This window comes from Grammomys surdaster, unplaced genomic scaffold, assembly GCF_004785775.1.
Source record: "Grammomys surdaster isolate TR1022 unplaced genomic scaffold, NIH_TR_1.0 100, whole genome shotgun sequence".
NCBI lineage: Eukaryota > Metazoa > Chordata > Mammalia > Rodentia > Muridae > Grammomys > Grammomys surdaster.
The window spans coordinates 9004857-9026233 of NW_021604579.1; the positions used below are offsets into that span (position 1 = coordinate 9004857).

Consider the following 21377-nt stretch of genomic DNA (forward strand, 5'->3'; position numbering starts at 1 on the left):
TGGCTTGTCCCTGCCCACTCCTTCACCACTAGACACCAGAGACACCCGGGTGGAAGTGACCGGGCTCTGAGCTGGGCTCCTCCAGGCAGGTCGTGGTGTCTCTCTTCCTGACTGAGCAGTGGGTCGTGAGGTGTGGGTCAGGGGCACGCCACCTTTACCAGGCTCCCATTTGACCGGCCTGAGTCACCAAGATGAGCGACACCAGAGAGAGGCTTCAATACCCACCGTTCGGATTCCCTATGCTCAGGACTCATTCCCTAGCTTTACCGTAGGTGCTGGGGGCCCCAGCTTAGGGCAGCGGCTATCTGGATCGTCCAGACAAGTCACGTAGGAACACGATCTTACTGTGGAGTTTGCAAAGCCACCTGTGTGCAAGGATCTAAGAGAAAAGTAGACCCACGGGCGCCGAGCGAAGGCGCGTGAAGGGGAGATCCTGACACTAGTCTTCGGGACATGTTTCCTCCACCCTAAAACAGAGCAAGAGGGCAAATTTCGCTGAGGGTGAACTAAAAAACAACCATCTCCAAACTCGCGGAGCACAGATATTCTTGGGAATAAACCGGGTTTATGCTTGAGTTTGACCTGAACACCTGCAAGCAATCCAGGCGCTTCAGGGGACACAGAGTAGGTCTCTCCTGAAACCAAGGGAGCGTGCGGAACTTAGCTTCTCCTTCCACGCAGCCCTACCTGGTAGGAGCGGTGGGAACTGCGAGACTGAGCTAGGCCTGGAAAGCTCGGGGAAGTTGGAGTGGGAGTGGGCGCAAGGCTTGAGGGGGCGGCGGCCGCGTACGGCGGCCCCCACCCCGTTCCTCTTTTTTCTTAACTTGCTCCATTCATTTAACCCCTCCACCTTCATTCTTTTCCCGGACTCATCTCTTTCTTGCCCGCATCTTTCTTTTCTCGCTCTCACCCCCCCCCCCATCTCATCGTCACCCTCACACTTTATAACCAAACAGCCGAACCCCCTTTCCAATTAAAGTGGAATTAGGCAACTCAATCAAATTAGTTCCCTATTAAAGCCCTTCTTTATTAAACCGTTTTCTTGTCCTGCTATTAAGTTTCACCGCCTCGCGGAACTCGAGCCGGCCCCAGAAGTTTACCTTGGGATGTCTCCGGGCCCAGTCTAGGGGAGGGGGCACCCTATTTCCTGGAGTGGAGGAGTGACCCTGCGAAGAGCAGGAGGGAGGGATATGAGGTCGGAGATGGAGGTCGGCGGAGTGGCAGCTAATTCGCAAGAGGTGTGTGGTGGCCTACCCGAAGGGGCGTCCTCTCCGCCACTCTCAGTACACAGCATCTGCGAAGGCCGCATTCTACGACCCGGAATAACTCTCAGGACGCAGGTCCTGGCAAAAGAAGTGTCGCAGACTGTGTCCCAGCCGCCCCGTCCAGCGCCCTGGACTCCAAAGCTTCTCAAGAAGCCAAGAGTGCACTGTGCGTCCAGGACCTCAGCTAGGTCATCTGCTCAGGGAGAGAGCCCGGGGCCCGGCCTGCGGTGCGGGAACCTGCGCCTGGCCAGGCAACACTCACCACACCCTCGCGACACCTCTACGGCAGGTTCCCAACCGCGCCCCCCACTGCGCGGTCCCAGGCGACACCCCGCAGCTTCCCCGTCTCAGTCCCTGCAGGGTCGGGGCACAGGCGCGATCCCTGACTCCGGGCCACCGCGGGCCCCAGTGGGAAATTAAAAGCTTTTCCTCCCAGCCGCCTGAGGAGCGGAACGGGATTCCAGCGTTACTTTATTTAGAAAATAACATTTATTTCTAGCTCATACCTATGCAAAGGAAAGCACAAAGTGAGCAGTTCTGCGCAGCGTCGCTCGCTGGCGAGTCTTGGAGCTTCTGGCTCACTCACCCGACGCGCTATTCGTGCTTCAGCAGCCTGGACCGCTTTGGAGAACAGCCGCAGGCTGGGGGCCAGGGGTCCGCAGGGTTCCTCCCCAGCGTACAGTAGATTTCAGCTATAAAACCCGATACGTACAATGCGCGAATAGTCTAATTTTTTCCATTTTGTCTTTTTTTTTTGCTTTGAATTTTGAATGCTTTTCACGTTAATACCGAGGTCACCTACAGATTACAATTAATAACTTAGAATTCCATTTTATAACATTATACACTGGTTTGTATATATATATGTATAGATTATATATAGATTTATACATATATAAAAACTCACACTGCACCAAGGAAACCCATGCTTATCGGCATAAGCAACAAAGAGAGCGACAAATACCGCAACGAGGAAAGTGCACCTTAGAACGGTTCTTTTTTTTTTTTTTTTTTTACAGTTGATACCGATATATATGTGTCCCAAAGACTCGACTCAGTGCCAAGAGATGTATACATCCTAAATTTATATTTGTTAGAGCGGATTTTTTAAAACGAAAGGGGAATGGGTATTGGAGGACACACAGAGGCTGATCCATCCTGCCATCCACCTGGAGAGGCGAGCGGAGCAGAGGGAGCAGCAGGGGCAGGCGAGGCCGCAGTCGCCCTCGGGGTTCTTAGGAATCCCCAGCCTCTTGACAACAGGGTGAGCAGGCCTAGAGGAAGATGGCTCGAGGCAGGACGAGCACCCAGACCACAAGGCTCCTCTGAGGACAGCAGCGCGGTCAGCTGAGGTGCTCTCACCCACCCACCCTCCCAAACAAGCCCCTAAAGCCAGCTGTGAGTGGAAGGCTCCAGGCAGGGAGAGGAGGGGCCCGCGGCCGGGGGAGCAGGCTGGGTCGATGTTGGGGGACGGCCAGTCTGCCGGGCCCCATTCCCTACTGCTTGTCGGGGGTGCCGTTGACCATGGGCCCATAGAGCCCGCCCCCGTAGCCGGGCTCCTTGTGCACCGCGGCGGCGGCGGCAGCGGCCGAACGGTCGCGCATGAGGTCGCTGAAGGCGTAGTCCATGGGCGGCCGGAAGCCGAGCGTGGGCACCAGGCCGGCGGTGGAGTAGGGCGCCATGAAGGCCAGGCCGCGGCTATGGGCCGCCGCCGCCGAGTAGGCCAGGCGCAGCGGGCTCAGGCCGAGCGGCGCGCCCAGAGGGTAGGCGCCCGCGTCGGTGCCGAAGTGGCTGGCGTTGGGCTGCAGCGGCGAAAAGGCGGAGCGGCTGCTGAGCGAGCCAAGCGCGCCGGGCGTCATGGCCCCGGCCAGCAAGGGTCTGTGGTGCGGGGGCACGGCGGGCCCGGTCTGCAGCGGAGCGGGCAGCCCGGCTCCCCCGGCGGCTGCGGCCTCCACGCGCCCGGGCCACGCGTCCTCCACCGCCGCGGCCGCGCTCACTGCCGCCTTCTCCAGCGGCGCGGCGGGGCCCAGGCCGGCCGCCAGGCCTCCGCGGTGGTGGTTGAGGACCTGCTCGATGGCCTGCACCACGTCGCCGCCACAGCCCTGCAGCACCAGCTCCAGGACGCCTCTCCGGTGGCCCGGGAAGACGCGCGTCAAGATGTCCAGCGGCGTCCGCTGCCGCGGCCCCGGCCCTCCGCCCAGCCCCGGAGTCGGTGCGGCCTCGGCTTCTTCTTTGTCAGCCTCCGAACCCGATTCGGAACCCAGGGGGCTGGAGGAGCCGGGGCTGTCCTCCTCGCCGCCGCCGCCGGCGCCCGCGCTCCCAGGACAGCTGCCACCCGCCTCCTTGGAGGCCCGGGCCAGAGGCGACCCCGAAAAGGACTCGCCGTCTCCGTTCTCCGAGCCTGAGCCGGGCCGCACCTCTGGGGACGAGGTCCCGGGACCTGAGTCCGCGCCGTCGGGCGACAAGGGCTTCCCTGGCGGCGGCTGCGGACTGTCGGGGCGGCCGGCCTGAAGCAGCGTCTTGGGAAACAGATCAAACTTCTGCAACTTGGCCTCTGAGTGGAGGGGGAAAATGGAGATGTGGGGAGAGATTAAGAACTTTGAACCGACTCGTTGGCCTTTTGAATGCAAGTTTCCTCTCATTCTCGACTTCCAAACTATTTTGACAGGGCTCCAGTTTTAGTTTTACCCCTTCTCCGAGACACTACAGCTTTCCCTTCCTCCTCCTAGGCTTACGCTTTTTCTGTGCCTAGACACCATCCTCACCACCCCCACCTGACACCCTGAAACTCAATGTTCAGTAGGCTCTTGCTACACCTGTGCCCGGACACCTCCACTCCCTTCGCATTTCACCCCGCCCTAGAGAAATGGCCTGATCAAGGTTCAAATCGGAGCGAACAGAATTTGTACCTATATACCTCAGAGTATGTGGAAGACACTACTCCACACAGGTTGCCAAAGCCAACCTTGCCTTAGGCATCTCAACCTGGAGAGAGGGATCCTTAGGGGACTAGGTCTTAAACCTCTCTACAGACAAAATAAGTTACATCCTATTCCTAGCCCATGTTTTTCAAAACTCCTAAGAAATTCCCTTCTTCTAGTTTGAGAGCCAAGCCCATTCCATCGCCCAACTGCCTCCCTCACCTACGAGTCCAAAAGGTAGGTTTATGCTGGGAGTAGACAGAAGCAAGGGAAAGAAATCCAAGAAAGAGAGAGAGAGAGAGAAGTGCCAGCCATGAGAAAGCCGGCTTGCATGAGGGAAATGGAGCCAGAAGGAAGGGAACGCAGAGAATGTTTGTCCAAAATGCCTTAGGAACAAGCAGAAAGGAATCTTGCTGAGAAACGAAAGAGGGCGTCTCCAGTACTTAGGGAAGCAGTGTGGATTAGGATTGCAGGGTCCTTTCAGAAGGGTTGGGAAGAAAAAAGAGAGATGGCCATAAGAGGCTCAGAGCAGAACAGATGGGCGGCTTCCGGCTGCCAGGGGAGAAGGCACAGCAAAATGAGTTGGACAGTAACTAAGGACCTGCTCCTTAAGAGTAAGGCTAAAGTGTTGCCTTGGGGCCTGGGGTGAGGGCGAGGAAGAAAGTATACAAACTGCAGACAGGGCAGAGAGTTTATGAGTGGGTGGAGAGCCACAGTTCAGTAGTTGGAGCAGCTGGAGAAGGGAGCTGCACTTTGTCAGTGAGGAAACAAGCCACTAGGCCTCGCGCACCAGCTCTGTGTCCCCAGCTCCTCCTTCCAGACCTCCCCCCCCCCCCCGAGTGACCGTGCTCTCACCTGCGCCCCCTGCGCCCCCAGCGCCCCCTGCACTCCCCGCGGGCGCTCCAGCTCCAGGCCCCCCGCCGTCGGTGGCGCAAACCGAGCCAAAGACTTCGTAGGCAGGCCGCGGTGGGATGATGCCGTTGGCGGCGGCCAGCGCCAGGCCCTCGGCAGTGCCGTACAGCAGTTGTAACTCGCGCGCCTCGTTCTCCTCCTGGGCCTGCTGCCTGCGCAACGCCACCTGGGCCGCCATGACGCGCTGGCGCTCGGCGATGAGCGTGCACTTGGCGCACAGGCAGTCCTTCCAGCGGCAGTAGCGCTTGTGGCCCTTGAGCGCGGACACCACTCCGTGGTTGCGGCAGCGCGCGCACTTGGGGGTCCGCGGGTACTTCTCCGCTGCCCTCAACAGCAGCGGCGGCGCCCGCAGCAAGCCTCCGGCCACGCTCACTGGTAGCGATGCTGCAGCAGCTGCCGCAGCAGCCACCGACGCCACCGATGCCACGGGTGGTCCCGTCGCTGTCGCTGCTGCTGTCGCCGCGCCGGGCACGCTAGGCAGCTCCGAGCGCAGCTCCATGGCTGGACCTGGCGTAGAGAAAGTGGGGACATCTGAGTCAGGGTAGTACAGTGCAGTAGACTTAAGCGCGGCCTGCAGAAACCCAAGTTTTGGGAAACTTTGGTTGTACAAGTTTGGTTAGTGGCTGTCAAGTTGGTGGGGAGGTGCACTGGAACCTCCCTGTAAACATGACCCCCCAATCACTGACCTCTTATATCTGACTTACACTCCAGGTGTAAGATTTCGTTTGAATCAGTAGTTCCGCCAAGGGGGGAAACCAAGACAATGTTTGAACCAAGTCATTGGTTCAGTTGAATGTAAAGAGGATTTGGAAAGAAAATATTATGCCCAACGCTTAGGTTAATTGGGGTGAGCCGAGAAAAGAGAAATATTTGCCTGAAAGGGACTCAGATTGCAGAAAAAACTTGGGACCAACAAGCGGATGTCAAAGGCAAAGAAAAAAAGAAAGAAAGAAAAAGAAAAAGAAAGAAAGAAGAGAAAAGAAAAAAGAAAAGGAGCAAAATCATTCCGTTTGGCGGAAGGTGAAGAGGAGAGAATGTGGAGGCGAGGTGAGGAGAAGTTGAGCAGGTTGGGCTGGGGTCTTATTTGTTGCTTTTAATGTGGGAGCAGAGGAATTCGAGCGAAAAGGAATTGAAGAATTTCTTCTGCTAAAAGTATGGTAAGAACTAGAAGACAAAACTTGGAGGCTAAGTTCGGCTTATGGTCCTGGGATCACAGCCAAAAGGATTCTGGAAATACCATGGTCTGAGCCTCTAAAGGGTTGGAGAGGAAATAGACACATCTATTCCACAGAACCGAGTGTAGGAGAGCTGAGAAAAGAGAACACCCATCAGAAGAAACTTTCTTTGGATGGGCCACCCCAGCCCAAAGATTAGTCGAATAACAAGGAAAACATCCAGAAACAGCTGACACGGTGAACCAGACCGAGGTCCACCGAGAGCGACAGTGCTGCATAGGAAAAAAATCTCCAGCAAAAGATAGGGTGGGAATAGGGCGAAACCTGGGGCTTAGGGGTTAGACTTTTAGTCTGGAGTAGTCAGAAGAAAGGCATATCTTCTGAAAAGTTAGACTTTGCAGGAGCGGAATTCTTTTTGCTCAACGCTTCCTCCCCAACCCCCACCCCTCCCAGTTTAGGGACCTCAGACACGCCCTCCTCATCCTGGGACCTCTTGGGACCCCGCTTGTGCGCAGGTTCCAGAGTTTTGGTCTCAGGCCAGGGTTCTGGGACTTGCACAACCCAGTAGGCCTCAAGGAGGCCAGGAAGTCGCCTCTGAAACTGACCCTGAAGGGACCCGAGAGTCCCACCTCGCCCAGCCGCAGAAGGCCCAGCAGGCCTGGCTCCTGGCTTCCGCCGCGGCCTCCACTCCCCGCCGTGCAGCCCAGGCCCCCGTCAGAGCTGCGAGCCGCTCCTGGAGTCTCCGTCTGAGAATCCAGCCCCGTGTGCTCCGGGGCCTCTCCCCACCAGATCCTCAAGCACGCAGTCCCCAAGGCCCGCAGGGCCTGGGCCTCACCCTCGGGGGCCACTGGCCGGGTCGCCTCCCCTGCTCTGCCGCCCGCCTTCCCCCTACCTGCCTGGAGCTCCGGGCTCCTCCTCCGTTGGCGCAGCACGCGTTGCCCAGCTCCGCTCGCGCCGCGGCTTTCTCGGCCTCTTCCCTTTGCCCTCGGCCCCTTCTCTGACCACGTCACCCCGCTTCAGCCACCATGTCCGAACTTCCGGACCCCTCTGGGAACACAGCAGTCCAACACCCCAGAGGGGCCTCGGGGCCGGGGGCCTGGCCGGGGGCCGGCTGGTTGCAACCCGCGTCCCCTCGGTGCGCGCCGGACGCTGCGCTCGCCCGGGGCCGGGTAGTTCGGAGCTACCAGCTCTCAATGAGCCGCTCACCCGCTCTATTGTTGCTCCTCAGGGCTCCATTAGACAGAATTGGACAACAATGTGGCGCCTGCCATTGGCCAGGGGAGACAGTCGGCGCTCTGATTGGCCGGGCCCGCGCCCGGGGAGCCCCTCATTCTACAGTGTCCGAAAGATTCGAAACTCCGCACGCTCTGCTGAGTGCCTGCGGGATGGGAGGGGGCGCCAGGGAAGGAGTGCGCGAGGAGGAGCGTTGCAAATGTCGTGACAAGAAGTTTCCGTGCGCCCGAGAGCGTGTGAATTACTCCTAATTACCGTGTCCGGTGCGCCTCTCCGCGCAGACGTGTGTAACCCCTCTACTTCTGGGGCTCCCGCTCCACTGCGCCACTCTCCCTTGGCCCGGGGCGCTTGGCAAGGCCGTGCTTCCCAAGTGGCCCCGGAGGCCTGGGGCGGGACAGGAACAGGTGACAATTCAATTACCGCTGTCGAAGTGGGAGTGGAACCCGAGTGCAGGGGTGGGGGAGGGAGGGCGTTCACTGCAGACTTGCCAAGATGGGTTTTGCAGGCTTCCTTCTGACGGTGACCGTGTGCTTCCACGTCCGACGGGCTCCGAGGTAGTTGAGAGCCGGTTTGTTCCCTTCCCCTGCCCTCTGTCGTCACTTTTAATGCTTAGTTCCTTCGTTTGCAAAGTCCTGACACCGTGGGCGTCACGGAGGGTAAGTGCGATTTGTAAGGATTTGTGTTTTTAAGCGAGGAGCCCAGAGGAGGAACGTGGGTCCACGGGTTGCAGCCTCTCCTCTCCCCGCGCCCCTGCTCTGTCCCTGGGCCCCTTGCGACCCTGCCTTTCCGCATTTCTCTGCATCTTGCTGCCCTTTTTGTGGAATTCTTTTTGTTGTTGTTTGCAATTAACAAAGTTTACTTGTAACTTTTTTTAAGCGAAAGTAAAAAGCCGCCTTTGAGCCTCCCTAGATCCTCCAGAGGCTGGACGCACAGGCCAGACAGACGGGCCCATCAGGCCACAAGGCTTCCGCAGGGGGCGAGGGCCCTGGACAAGCTTTGACTTGGCAGTCCGCGACCCGTGCTGACGTCACGGACCAGAACCCGTTGGGTCAGCGGAGGAGGTAACAAGTTCGAATTTTGTATCTCTTTGTAGTTCCATCCATTACAGATGTTGAAGTCCTTGGAGCGCGTCGCCATCGGATTCTCCAGCTCGGACTTTTCCTTTGCCTTTGAGGTTAACACTCTGTTACTCTCATTTTTGTTTTCTACTCTTCTCCTTCAGAGTAAACAATATTCGTTTAAATGAAATGTGAAGCTATCTCCTCATTCCCTTTCCGATCCCTACCGTGCTTTTTGGCGTTGAGTTTTAGAAACCCCTGGGCGTCAGAAGTCGGGTCTCTGCCACAACAGACCGACACCTGCTAGGCGCACAGAGCCTGTTTCGAGACCCAGCCCCTCCCTCCAGGAGAAACCGCGGCTGGGACTGGAGAGAAGAGAAGATCAACAGGACCCCAAAGTAGAACCACCGGCCTGCAAGGGTCAGGACGCGCTCCGTCCAAGGAGCCAACTGAGGATGCGACTGGAAAAGACCCGAGGCGGGCGATGAGCCACAGAATCTGTCAGACAACTTCCAGAAAGTTCTCCAGGCTTGTTTCAAATGAGCCTGAACAGAAATAATACAGAATAGCAACCTAGTTGCCCACTACCGGGAAAGTTCTCTCTCTGGAGCCGGAGAAAGGATTTGGTAGGGAGTTAAGGGTCTCGAGATCCCCAGGGGTCAGAGGGTAGAATAACTCTATGCCTGAGTGCTGGCCTGTGGGAGGGAGGAGCAGGAAGGCTCCGTGTGCTGCTAGATTCCACGCAAGGCTGATACCCGCCTGCTTTTAGAGCTTTGGGGCGGATTTTTTTTTTTCAGAAAAAATGTGATCCCCCCCCCCGCGCCCCAATAACCTAACCAGATCCGCTTAGTTTTCTGGGAAAGGGTGGCCTGAAGATCTTTCCTCTCGCTTAAGGCTAGCGCACCGTTAGTCCAGCCACTTAGATGAACTCACGGGAGACAACGGTATCGGGAACCAACCGCAGCTCTTGCGTTGAGCTGGATCGAACTTTTTTTTTTCCTTTCCCAGAGACAGGGTTGTTTCACAGTGTAACCAACCCTGCCTGGACTCGCTTTGTAGACCAAGCTGGCCTCGAACTCACAGAGATCCGCCTGCCTCTGCCTTTCCAGTGCTGAGATTAAAGGCATGCGCCACCACGCCCGGCTGAACCTCCTTTTCTTAAAGGCAGGAAGTATCGAATCTTGGAAACCAGCCCAGGACAAACTACAGGGTGTACCCGGATTCGGGTGCTCTTTCCTCAAGTTGATATCTACCTGGGTCTGAAACTCCGAGCTCTCTTTTCACAAGTCAAGTGTGTGTGTGTGGGGGGGGGGTGCTCACGTGAAGAATGTTATGAAAGGAATCAGAAAAAAAAAAAAAAAACCCTGTTCTGGACTGAGATAACCATGCCCACGTCGGTTTCCCAGGTCCTTCCTGATGTTAGTTAGCTTCTGCTGATATGAGCTCTGACTAAAAAGTAGAGGACTGGAAGTGATGATCCCGCTGAGCCGCTAGCCTTAGGGAGCATATATGTCCAGGCTGAGGCAACAGGACGACGACGACGACCCACCACCACCACTACCACCACGCACATCCTAACAAAACTCCACCATTAGGACCTCAGTGCAGGTCTGGCCACACCTTCATGTACACATGAAGTAGACGCCCACGGGGATGCGCTCACCTCTGACGTTCTCCCACCCAAGGGACCCTTTCAAAAAGTTTGACTTCACAGTATGCTCTCATAAGCATGTTCGCCTGCGGGCCCAATCAAACCCAGACGCCTGCAGAGTTCCACGGCATGAGTCTGCACACTCAGCACTGGGCATGTCCTCAGGCAACATGATGCTAGTACTCAAAGCCCCAGACCTTCTCTGCCTGCTGGGACCAGGGCAGAAAAAAGCCCAAGCCGGCTACTCCAAATGAAGTGACTGACAGTGAGGACCCACCTCACACTTTCAGAAGTGTCCTCAGCTCAGAATCATTTGCTGATGAGTCTGTCGGGCGGGTGGGGATGGGGTATGTGCACCCAGTCAAGAAGTTCTCCACACCTTCATGTTCGGTCAACCATCACTCACAGAAACTCCACAGCAGAGGCCCAGAGGGATGGCCCAGGTGGGGACTCAGGATGCTGTGGGGTTGGGGGTGAAGATTCTGACTAGGAGAAGGGCTGGGGACTCAATGGGGGGACCTGGGAAGCATTGACTTTTGCGCTGTTTGCCCGCGGCCTCGGAGCAAGCAGACGCCATCTGTTTGCCGGCTGCGACGCGTCCCGTTTAATTACCCTCCCGGCAGCCTAATAGAGATGATATTAAACTAAATCTTTCTGACATTAAAAGTAATTATCCCCAAACCGGTGGCTCCGGGACGAAGTTGCCCCTCCCGCACAGACCCCTTTCCAAAGCTCTGGATTCCGTTGGTTTGGCTCAAACTCTACACCTGGGAAGGGGTTGGAGGAAGAAGAAGGCGCCTTTGGAGACAGTGTCCCCGAAGGCAGGCATTTCTGACAAGCGTTTTTTTCCACATCATAGTGGCTCCTGTTCCTGCGTGGACGCAGGCGTGGACGCAGGCGTGGACACCAGCACACGAGACATTTTCCTCCAGTCTTGCTGATTAAGCCACCCAGTCGTGCGTGCCCAGTGCGAATGGAGAGAAAGGCAGCCTGGTTTTCTGTCCCTGCTTCTGTTGAATGGCCCTCAGTGGAAGGCCTAGGCTAGGGCTAAGAAAAGTCGACACAACTTTGGAGTTTGGAAACAAAACAACGAACCATACCGCCCACAGTGGTTCTGGGTTTTTGCGTGTTCCTCCTGTGAGGACTCCAGCGTCTCGCACTTTCCCTGAAGATCTGTCTTCCCCCATTAAGTCCTATTATCTCATTTTTCAGGTGAGAAACCGATTCCTAGCTGGAAGGTGGTACACAGGAGCGCAAATTTCAAGCATGGAGCACCCTTCCCTAGCCAGTTCTGCAAAGCTCTGGGTTCCACCTGAGGGGTCCAACCGCTGGTGTTCCCCTTCTTGGGGGAAAGGGCACTGGGCGTCTTACTATCCAGCAGCAGGTGGAAGGGCAAACTAGGGGCGGGGGAGGGACCGCACTGGTGCAGAGAGTAGCAGGAGGGGCCAACACTAAGCCCAATCAGTAGCCACAGACACAGACACAGCCATAGCCACTGCCCTCCTAGGACAAGTCCTGCAAGTTATAGGGGTTGCCCAAGGTTTCAAGGCTATTTTGAAGTGTCTCCTGTGTTTTCTTCTCAGCTAAACCATAGGTGTGGCCGGTGTTGCTTAGCACACAGTGCTTTTAGTAAGTGCAATGGCCCATTTCAGACCTGAGTGGCCCTGTCAGGTAACTTGCCTGGGGAACAACATGCTGCTCAGCCTTAGGAAACAAACATGGATCCACGGTCCAGTCATAGGCCATTTTGTCCCCTCACCTCAGTTCTGGGTATAGTATGGGGTTTAGCGATTACGTTTAGGGTTGATTTCTTTAAATCCAGCAGTTATTTGAGGAAAACTGAGAATCTGGCCACTCATGTAACAATATTTGTTGAGTCTCTAGAATGTGCCCTGCTCTGAGGAGCAGATATTAGTTACTTGTAATGTGTTCTTACACTGGTCAACTAGGCACATGGCACACACTGTTGACCAGTGCGAGAGTAGTGGGTGTGGAAGGGGCTTCCTGAAGGGGCTCTTGATATGAGTGTCAGGTTTCCCAAATGAACTCTGTCAGTGCTTGTTCTCATAAAGTAAATATCTTACAAACGTTTATGAAAATGTAGTGGAATATATTTTGGTATGTATCTTTGTAAACTATTTTTTGTGCTCATTTACAAATATATGCACCTGTTTACAAACATAAAGCATTTTTCATACTCTTTAAGAGAATTTTGAGACGTTCAGTTATGTGGGTGTATCTAGTTTAGTCAATTCTTTTAAATAGTTAGTCTCCATTGTATGCACTAATAACATTGCTATCCCGAGCTTCCTCTACGGATGTGAACAATTATTTCCTTAGGATAAATTACTAGAAATAAGATCGAGTGATCAGAGGCTTTCTCTCTCTCTTTTTTAAGGTGTTTGATAGCTCCCTGTCAAATAGTCCTCAGAAAAGGCTGTGGCAGGCAAGGCACTCATCAGATGCATCTCGGGATCTTTTTAATCTTTGTGAATTCAAGCAAACAGTATCTCACAGGCATTGCAATTTACATTTTCTTAGGGTTTTTTTCTTTATTTCTTAGTCATTGTGGTTCATTTTAAAACAATTTGCATTAGTCCTTTAAAAATTAGGGCTATCCTATTTCCACTTAGCTCAGCAGCAGCTATGCACACACCCAAGGCAGCGGCACCCTCCTTTCTGCCGCGTCGGCTGCATTTCTCCATTCTTAGAGTTACAGGTTTTCCTATTACTATCCTAGGGTTTTAAACTTTTTGGGGGAAGGGGGTGGAGAGGCATGTTTGTTAATTTCCTCTAAAAAATGGTATATATTTATAGTATCTTAAAGGTTTTCCAGTTTTAAACTTCTAAGATAATTTTATTACCTATATATTTTACCATTAGCTCTTTTCATTATTTCTATAATTAGTTCAGTTGAAATTAATTTTTATGGAAGGTGTGAAGTTTGTAACCTAACTTTCCCCCAAAATAATTGGCTGGTTATCACAGGACTGTTTGGTGATCTGCAGGTCCCTCCATCAACTGTACACATACTGACATCACAGACGACCTTTCTTGGCTTCAGTACTTGTTTTCTCCCATCCTCAGTGATCTAATTCTTGCACTTGTGTAATATTTGGAAGAGCAGGTCATACTACCAATTCCCGATTCTTCTTTTTTCAAACTTCTTGTGTATTTTTTTAAAACACAATAATCTAAATTAACATTTTATGAATTACTAATCTCACTAGTAAAATAAAAATTGAAGCTCCCCCACCCCCACCCCCATAGGGTTTTCTGTGTAGCCCGGGTTGTCCTGGAACTCACTCTGTAGACCAGGCAGGTCTGGAACTCAAGAGATCTGCCTGCCTCTATCTCCTGAAATTAAAGTGCTGGAACTAAAGGCATGCACCATCACTGCCAGACAGAATCTGTCATTTTAAATTACGTTGAGGTTGTGCATTTTTTGCAACAGGGGATGCTTTCACCCAGAACACAGTGACTTTATTCCTAAGGGTGTTTTTGTTTGTTTGTTTGTTTGTTAGTTTTTTGATAAGAGTCATCCTTTCCCCCATACTGTTTCCTAAACACACATCCTTGGTAATATGTAGCTATTTGGAACAGAATCTTTTCTCCTATTTTATCTAACTGCTAATGACAGGCACTTAAGAAAGTCAAGGTGATTTGCAGGTCATTTTGAACTCTGGGGACTAATCCTTAGATTGGTGAGCTCAGGAGTTGGTTTTCAGGATGATGTTCCAAGCCCAACTTAGAGCCTTGGTTGTGATGTTGAGGCAGGACAGAGAGGGAATTTAAGAAGACACAGGTAAAGAGAGGAGTCCCTGGACCTAGAGTCTAGTCCAAGTCTCTCACCAGCTGAGTCAAGAATTCTGGGTGTAAAGGTTGCTCTGCACTTCACTCCCACGGCCAGTGCCTTGTGGGACTTGCCAGCTTTCTCTGGGCTTGCCTCACAGTCATCTGAGATCCTGGGTCAGATCTAGGCTGGTTCCTGGGTCAGATCTGTTTAGACCTTTCTTGAGAGTGCACTAAGGAACTACTGGTTGTCAAGAATTCCCAGCAGGCAGCATCTAGGACACAGACCAAACTGAAGCGGGATGGGTGGATTTGGGAAGAAGCCCAATGAGTGTAAGCCACAGGTCACCTCTCTTCTGTTTTTATCCCTCCCATATTATTACTTTAACTCTGACCCCATCCCCCATTTCCTGCTGTGCTGCACAGTGTGGCTGTTAGGTCCTGGCAGTTCCTAGTTTCCTGACTTCCTTAGGGCCTGCCAGGCCCATCCATCTCTGATTTGGAACCCCATGTCCTGTATTAGCTGATATAGATTCCAACATGCTGCTCTTTCTCCTGCAGGTTCCCTTCCAATCCAGATTCTGAGATGCCTCAATTGTCTTATCAGTGTGGCACATACTGATATTGGGGGTGTACGGGTCCCAAGTCCCCTGAGCTAGCCTGCTCCAATGTTTGAAACCCCTTCATTTGGTGCACTGACAACACCGTGTGCTAATTACTGGTTAAGCATCCCATGCTCCCTTCGATCTTTTAAGCATCATTGTTCTCATGGTCAGGGTTCAGCAGGGGTATGGACCAGAGTCTTGTTCGCCCCAATCATACCTCCTCTGTAAAATGAGGGTAAAATGACACTTCCATTAAGCATTCAGTAGTACAATGTCTTAAAGCCTGTGATGGGGTGGATTATAAATGCCCACTCCTTCACAGGGGAATACTTTTCAGGGTGGTGCTATTCAGGGGGAGGAGCCTGGCTAGATGGAGGATAACACTGGAGTAGACTGAGGATTTGCAGTTTGGCTTCATTTTCAGTTCCTCCGCTTCCTATGTATGGATGAAATGTGACCTCAGTGCTTCCTGACTGCCAGGCTGCCCCACACTCCTACTGCAATGCCTTCTCTCTCTGAATGGACTGTATCTATTCTGCAACTAAACACCAAAACAAACTCCTTCTTCTCTAAGTTGTCCTTTGTTAGAATTTTATTTTATTGTACCATGCCTTATCAACATTTATTCCATCCTAGCAACAGAAAAGTAACTAATATGCAGTCCTTCCTAGTGACTGGCACATGGGTATTACTTAGTAGGCGAGTTCTGTGCTACCCCTCAGAGGAAAAAAAATTGTTCCCTTCTCAGCATCCTGTTTATCTCCATGAAACGGAAGACTGGGCATCCAGTACCTGGAAATGCAAAGAATTTGGTCTCAGGTGCCTCTGATTTTGAACTCTAATCTGAAAATTCCTCCCCAGAATCCAATTTCAGATGGATTGACACGACTGAACAACCTCTCAGCATATCCTGGCTGTTCAAGAACTCTGTTTCTGACTTTCCTCTCTGACTCTCTTCCTCTCCAGCACCCTCTCACCACCATACATACATGTTCTGGAGGTTACATTAATCGGAATACAAAACACAAAGCATCCTTCTCACATAACCAAGGAAGAAGCAGAACAGCCAAGGACCACTCTAAGCCTTCTGGGAAGCATACTCTTACCCCTATATTCTCTCAGGCCTTCTATTTGGGGGCTCACACCACAGACTTGACTCTTTACCAGACTGCCCTCCAAGGTGTGGTACCACTTTTATTGAAGAAAGCATATTCTTCATTCTGCCTATACCTCCCATAACATGGAAGAAAGTCATGAAGAAAATGAAGCATGGAAGTGGCAGCTATACAAGCCAGTTCCTTACTGACATTTGCTATGGGTAAAGGCATGTCACAGTGGAGACCTTAGACAAGTCAGTACATTGCTCTGGTCCTCAGCTTCTCCATCTATAAGGTTTTGAGCTAAAGACCACAATAATGGAACTAGAAAGATAATGGTTTCAAGTGGAAATAATTGGTTTTTAAATGGATGTTCAACAGAGTCCTTGGCACTCACCTCTGGAAATAAAGTGAGTTCCCAACTGCTTCTTCTGACCCCCAAAGCACAAAGAAAAGTTTCAATAAGGCTTGTTGTTGCTAACTTCTCAGAAAAGCCTTATGCAAATGTTCCTAGTGCGTGCTCATGGGAGGCAGGTAACATTTGCAGGGTCTGGACACCTGTGTCCAGAAGGGAGCCTCCATCCTGATGCTATGGATGGCTCCCTTGGCTAATTCTGGGATCTCAAACTGGGAGGTTCACTATGCTCCCCAATGGAACTTACCCAAGAAGCAGTTTTGACTCTCTAGCATTGGGTGGGGAGACTTTGGGTTTCTATATTTCTGGGAACTCCCTAACACTGAAATTGGTGGTTCCAAACCACTCCTGTCTGGGCATTTTAACCTGGGTAGAATTCTAACCTGCTGAGAATCAAGTTTGTAAGGTTTCACTGAATAGATAAGCCAAGGCTAACCTCATTTTCATAAGACAAGGGACACTTAAATAGTGCTGTTATGGTGAATCATTTTGGAACAAATAGTTGTTATGGAGGCAGGCTCATGGATAGGTCAGTGGTGTATAGTATAGAAGCTGAGACTTCTGTCGTCTGGTCCCTCTGCCCCCCCTCCCATTTTTCATCAGTGTATGGAACAGGGACTGTACATTTCTCCTCATAGAATAGTTGGTGGTTCATTCGTAACATTTACTGTCAGTGTCGCGTGCCAGATCCCACAGGTGTGGACCTGTTACAGTCCAGTGGAAGAGACCTCTGTGTAAATAACCATAATAACATGATACCTGTTCTGCCAGGGAAACACAGGGATTAGAAGAGGCTTTGCAATGTGGGTTCCAGAAACTTACTGGAGAAGCAGTGCAGTGCTGGGCTAAGCTCTGAAGACAAATGGTCTGTGTTTGATATGGCTACTTGGTTTACTGGTTGCATGTGACCTAACCTCCTGGGCCTTAGTTAGAGAGCATCAGTGAAGTAAAGAACAAATGAGTTGATACTAGTAACGGTCACAATCTCTGGCATATAACAACAGTATTTAAGTGGTCCTATTACCAAACAGTTCTTTATGACACCTGCACAGGCCTGTGCTGGGCAATATAAGTCACTGACTCCACTGTCAGGGGGCTTATTCCTTAAACAAAACTAGAACACTCTTATTCAGGAAGAGCTTAATAGGAGTGGAGGGTGAGGAAGGAATTTCTAGCATTGAGAGCACACAGGACAGAGGGGAGTGTGTGACAGTGTTAACTAATGCCAACCTACCTGTGGGTCTACAGTTCTATAAGCTGAAGCAGCCAAGGAGGGGGCTCGCCAGTGAATAAAAGCACAGAAGTGAGCTTAGGGCACATGTGGGTCCCCAGAAGCCCGTTCCTCTCCCCGTTACATGTCTCTGGATAGGGACTCAGTTCTCTAAGCTTTAGTTTAGTTTTGTTTTTTTATAACTGTGAGAAAGGATAGTAATAGCGCCAAGCCCACAGGGGCGGGGGGTGGGGAGGGTGAGTCTGAAGATGGTGTAGAAGGAAAGTGCAGCAATCATGTTGTGCTTACTTAGAGATCCAACTCCTTTTTTTTTTCTTCTCCCCTCAGTAAACAGCTGGCTTTGCTTCAGTACTTATACAGTTAACCTACAATGTGCCAGACTCTAGACTGGCTCTGGAAATAAAGATCAAGATATACTTTCTTGGCCTTTCAAAGTTACTAGATGAGTTAGTGACCATCTTTTAGTAGTTTGATGGCAGTATCTCTGTTCAAATTCAGTCAATATATTCACAGCTAGTGTGTTGTTTGCTAGTCATTTTGCTAGGTCTTGAGGATGTGAAGTGATTCTGGTCTTTTGGGGGTTTTACAACCTGTCTGAGGAAGAAGGCTGTGATGGTTTGAATATAGCTGGCCTAGGGAGTGGCATTATTAGATGCGGCCTTGTTGGAGGAAGTGTGTCATCATGAGCGTGGGCTTTAAGACCCTCATCCTAACTGCTTGGAAGCCAGTCTTCTCCTAGCAGCCTTCAGATGAAGATGAATTCTCAGCTCTTTTTGCACCATGCCTTCCTGGATGCTGCCATCCTCCTGTCTTGATGATACTGGACTGAACCTCTGAACTTCTAAGCCAGCACCAATCAAATGTCCTTAAAAGAGTTGCCTTGGTCATGGTGTCTGTTCACAGCAGTAAATCCTAAGTAAGCCAGAGGCCATGAACTGAATTATGGTTCAGAAAGATCCAGCACTATGAAAGGGCAGCACCAGGCTGAAGATTCCCAGCACCGGCATTTGACCTGTGGTGTAAGGGTGAGGCAGTGGTCAAGGAAAGATGCAGGAGGGAGCCACATCTACATAGAAAGCGAAGGATGGAGGCTGGCAGGGTCGATGAAGGCAGTCCTATGCATGGCCAAAGATGACAGAAAACTGGCACACTCAAGAAAATTGCTTAAAGTGGAATGTGTTGAGGGCAAGACTGGAGATAGAGGTGAGGAAGGATGTAGGGTAGATAACAGGAACTTAACTCCAAACCAAGAATTAAGGTTTTATTTGGAGGGCGCAGGGAAGCTTTTGAGGATAGATGCAAAGAGGATGACAAGGTGAGGCAAGGGTTTTGAGAACTCTCTGTAGTGGTGGAGAAGGGTGTAGAAAGAAGGGACTGGAGAATGACAACTGATTAGGATGTAATTTTATAATCTTAATGAATGATTAATGAGGGGAAAAGTGTTGTGGTGGGATAAAGGGTCAATGAATGGATTTGAGGGTCCCATATGCATTAAATATTGCTTAAATCCTGGCTCTTTGACACATTTCCTTGTAATGATACTATAGTAACTAGGTACTTTAGGAATGAATCAAGAGAGCTAAGTTGTGTATTTAAACATGGCTTTCCTCTTTCTAGCATCCATCCTTCATAATTACAAAGTCTTGGTAGTGTGGTTGTGCTTCCCTTGAGGCAGCATTGCATTGTTGCAGACATGCAGGAATTGGGGGTGGTGTGTCAAAGTGAGTAGACGCAGAACTCTGTTCTGCCCCTTAATGTGTATGGGGCTGTGACAATTGCTTTGAAATGTCTTTGCTGTATGAAGGAAATAGGAAGTTGAGAACATCTATACACAGGGTTGTTGTGAGGTGAGAAGGTTTACAATGTACTGAGTACTTTCCTAGGGCTCTAAAATACAGAACCTCCTGAATTTCTTTTTATTCTTTCTCCCATGTCTTTTCCCATAAATGGCCACTTCTCATGGCAACTATACACTATTATAATCCTCCAAGTCTTCAGAGCAGATAATAGCTGTTCCAACTGCTTTATAGGAATGCATTGATACCTCCTAAGATTTTATGAACAAGTTTTTGTTAGCGTTTCCCTTTTTTATAGCTGAAGTGCAGTGACCCAGGAAGGTGAGGTAACCTCTCCAAGACAAAGTGCTAGTTAGTGCGTGGACTTGGTACTTGCTCCCAGGCAATACAGCTCCAGAAGATGGGCTCTAAAGCACATACTACTACTTGGCAGAACCAAGAACCACAGATAACACATTGTGAAAGAGTTAAGAGGTGAAAAAGGGCCAGGCTTCTTTTAATTGTAATTCTTATCAAACTTTCAAACTGTAATAGAAACTGGGTGCGGTGGTGCACACCTTTATCTCAGCTCAGAGGCAGAGGCAGTCGGATCTGTGAGTTCCCAGCCAGCCAGGGTTTACAGTAAAACCTTGTCCCAAACACAGTTTTCAGTGGAGGGGAGCAGTGTGAGTGGTAAAGACTCTTATTGTCTCCTAAAGCTGATTATGTGAGATGAGCAAGAGATACTAAATGAGGCTCAAGGCAAGCAAATTGACTGGTAACATCTAATCATTCCTGGGAGCTTCTTTTAGATACAAAAATGTGGCTTGATAATAGAAAACCACACAGCTTCAACATCCCAATTAGTCTGATATTGTTTGCTTGATGCAAATGGTAGCTCTTTGATTTTGTTGGTTAACAGATCCCACTAAGAATCCAATGAATAGAGATTCTCTTTCCAGAAGATCGCACACTTAAGTTCTGCATACAAAAGAGGATTTCAAGAGCTATGCCTGCGGTGAATTTAGACAATCTATAGAACAATGAAAAGCAAGAGGCTAGGATTTGAGTCTTGATTCTTTTACTAAGATGTTGGGGACACTAGGCAAGTCATAGCCTTTTGAGCATCTTATGCAAAACAACGATTCTCTCTGGCTCGGTCACAGCAGTGGACTGATCAGGATTCTAGAAGGTGAGGTGAACTGTACAGTGCTTTCTGAATGCCGTCAGGATATTGAGATTCAGACAGTTTGCTCACCTTCTGGTCATACAGAGCTAGGGGTAAAGTGCACACACATGGGAAGACCTCCTAAGAATTTAAAATGATCATGTGAGAAACGAATGTGAAGGGTTACACAGAAATGCCTAAGTAAGTTGTTTCTGGACTGAATCAGGACTCTTTGTCTTACCCTCTCATGGGATCTTGAACTAGGCAGCTGAATGGGATGGAGAGAAGTGTGTCAGTCAGTGATGTCAAAAAATGGAGACAAATAAGATTCTCTCCTGCATCCATGGGGAAACATGTCAGAGCTTTAGTCTCTGAAAAGTAGCCTGCTGCCTGGCATACCCAGGTGAGCATATCTAGCTTTAATGCATCTAGTAATGTTTTAATTCCTTTGGCTAAACAAAATCTACAAAACCTTAAGTCTCAAGCCCTTGCATGAGAAAGACTCCACAAGAGTGTTCCTATCCACTCAGGCTGTGAATGCTTTTGACTCAGATGAACACCTACCTGTATGGCTCATCAAAACGCCCAGGGTCAGATTATGGTGGCCTTCTAAACAAACCAGAAGCCTCCCAAAACAACAACCTGCTAAAGGCAATGGGAAATTGGCATTGCTTCCTCAACCTTCTACACAAATTCTTCAAAGACACAAATGAGAATCCAAGAACAGAGGGCAGTGACGTAGACTGAAGGATGACAATGCATCCTGGAGGTCACTGGAAGTAGCAGGGCAAGGAATGTGGAGGAAATGTATTGATGACCTCACTGTGTATGGAGGCTGGCATGTACAGCTCAAGGAGACCTATGGCTACGAATATGACACTGCTGATTCTGTGGTGATAGCAAGTCACTTTAGTTCTGTGCTTGCAGAAGACAGTTTCTAAGGCTCTGTCCTGTCTGGGAACTCAGTTGACTGCCAGGAGCAAACAGTAATAGGGCCTAGAGGATAGGAATTCAGGAGGCTGAGCATGATAGACAGAGCTTTGTAAGGCAGGGTTGAAAAAGGGCTTGTCAACTTCACA

The 21377-nt window shown here is 50.7% G+C and overlaps 1 protein-coding gene across 1 annotated transcript; it reads right to left on the bottom strand.

Moving 5' to 3' along the window:
* Positions 1-1738: 1738 nt before the first annotated feature.
* On the bottom strand, positions 1739-7477 carry Dmrta2 (DMRT like family A2). The gene is made up of 3 exons (XM_028788269.1): positions 7166-7477; positions 5042-5605; positions 1739-3819 (listed from the first exon to the last, which is right to left on the bottom strand). Exons 2-3 carry the CDS (start codon positions 5595-5597, stop codon positions 2762-2764), a joined length of 1614 nt encoding a protein of 537 aa, XP_028644102.1. The 5' UTR covers positions 5598-5605; positions 7166-7477; the 3' UTR covers positions 1739-2761.
* Between the last annotated feature and the right edge of the window lie 13900 nt (positions 7478-21377).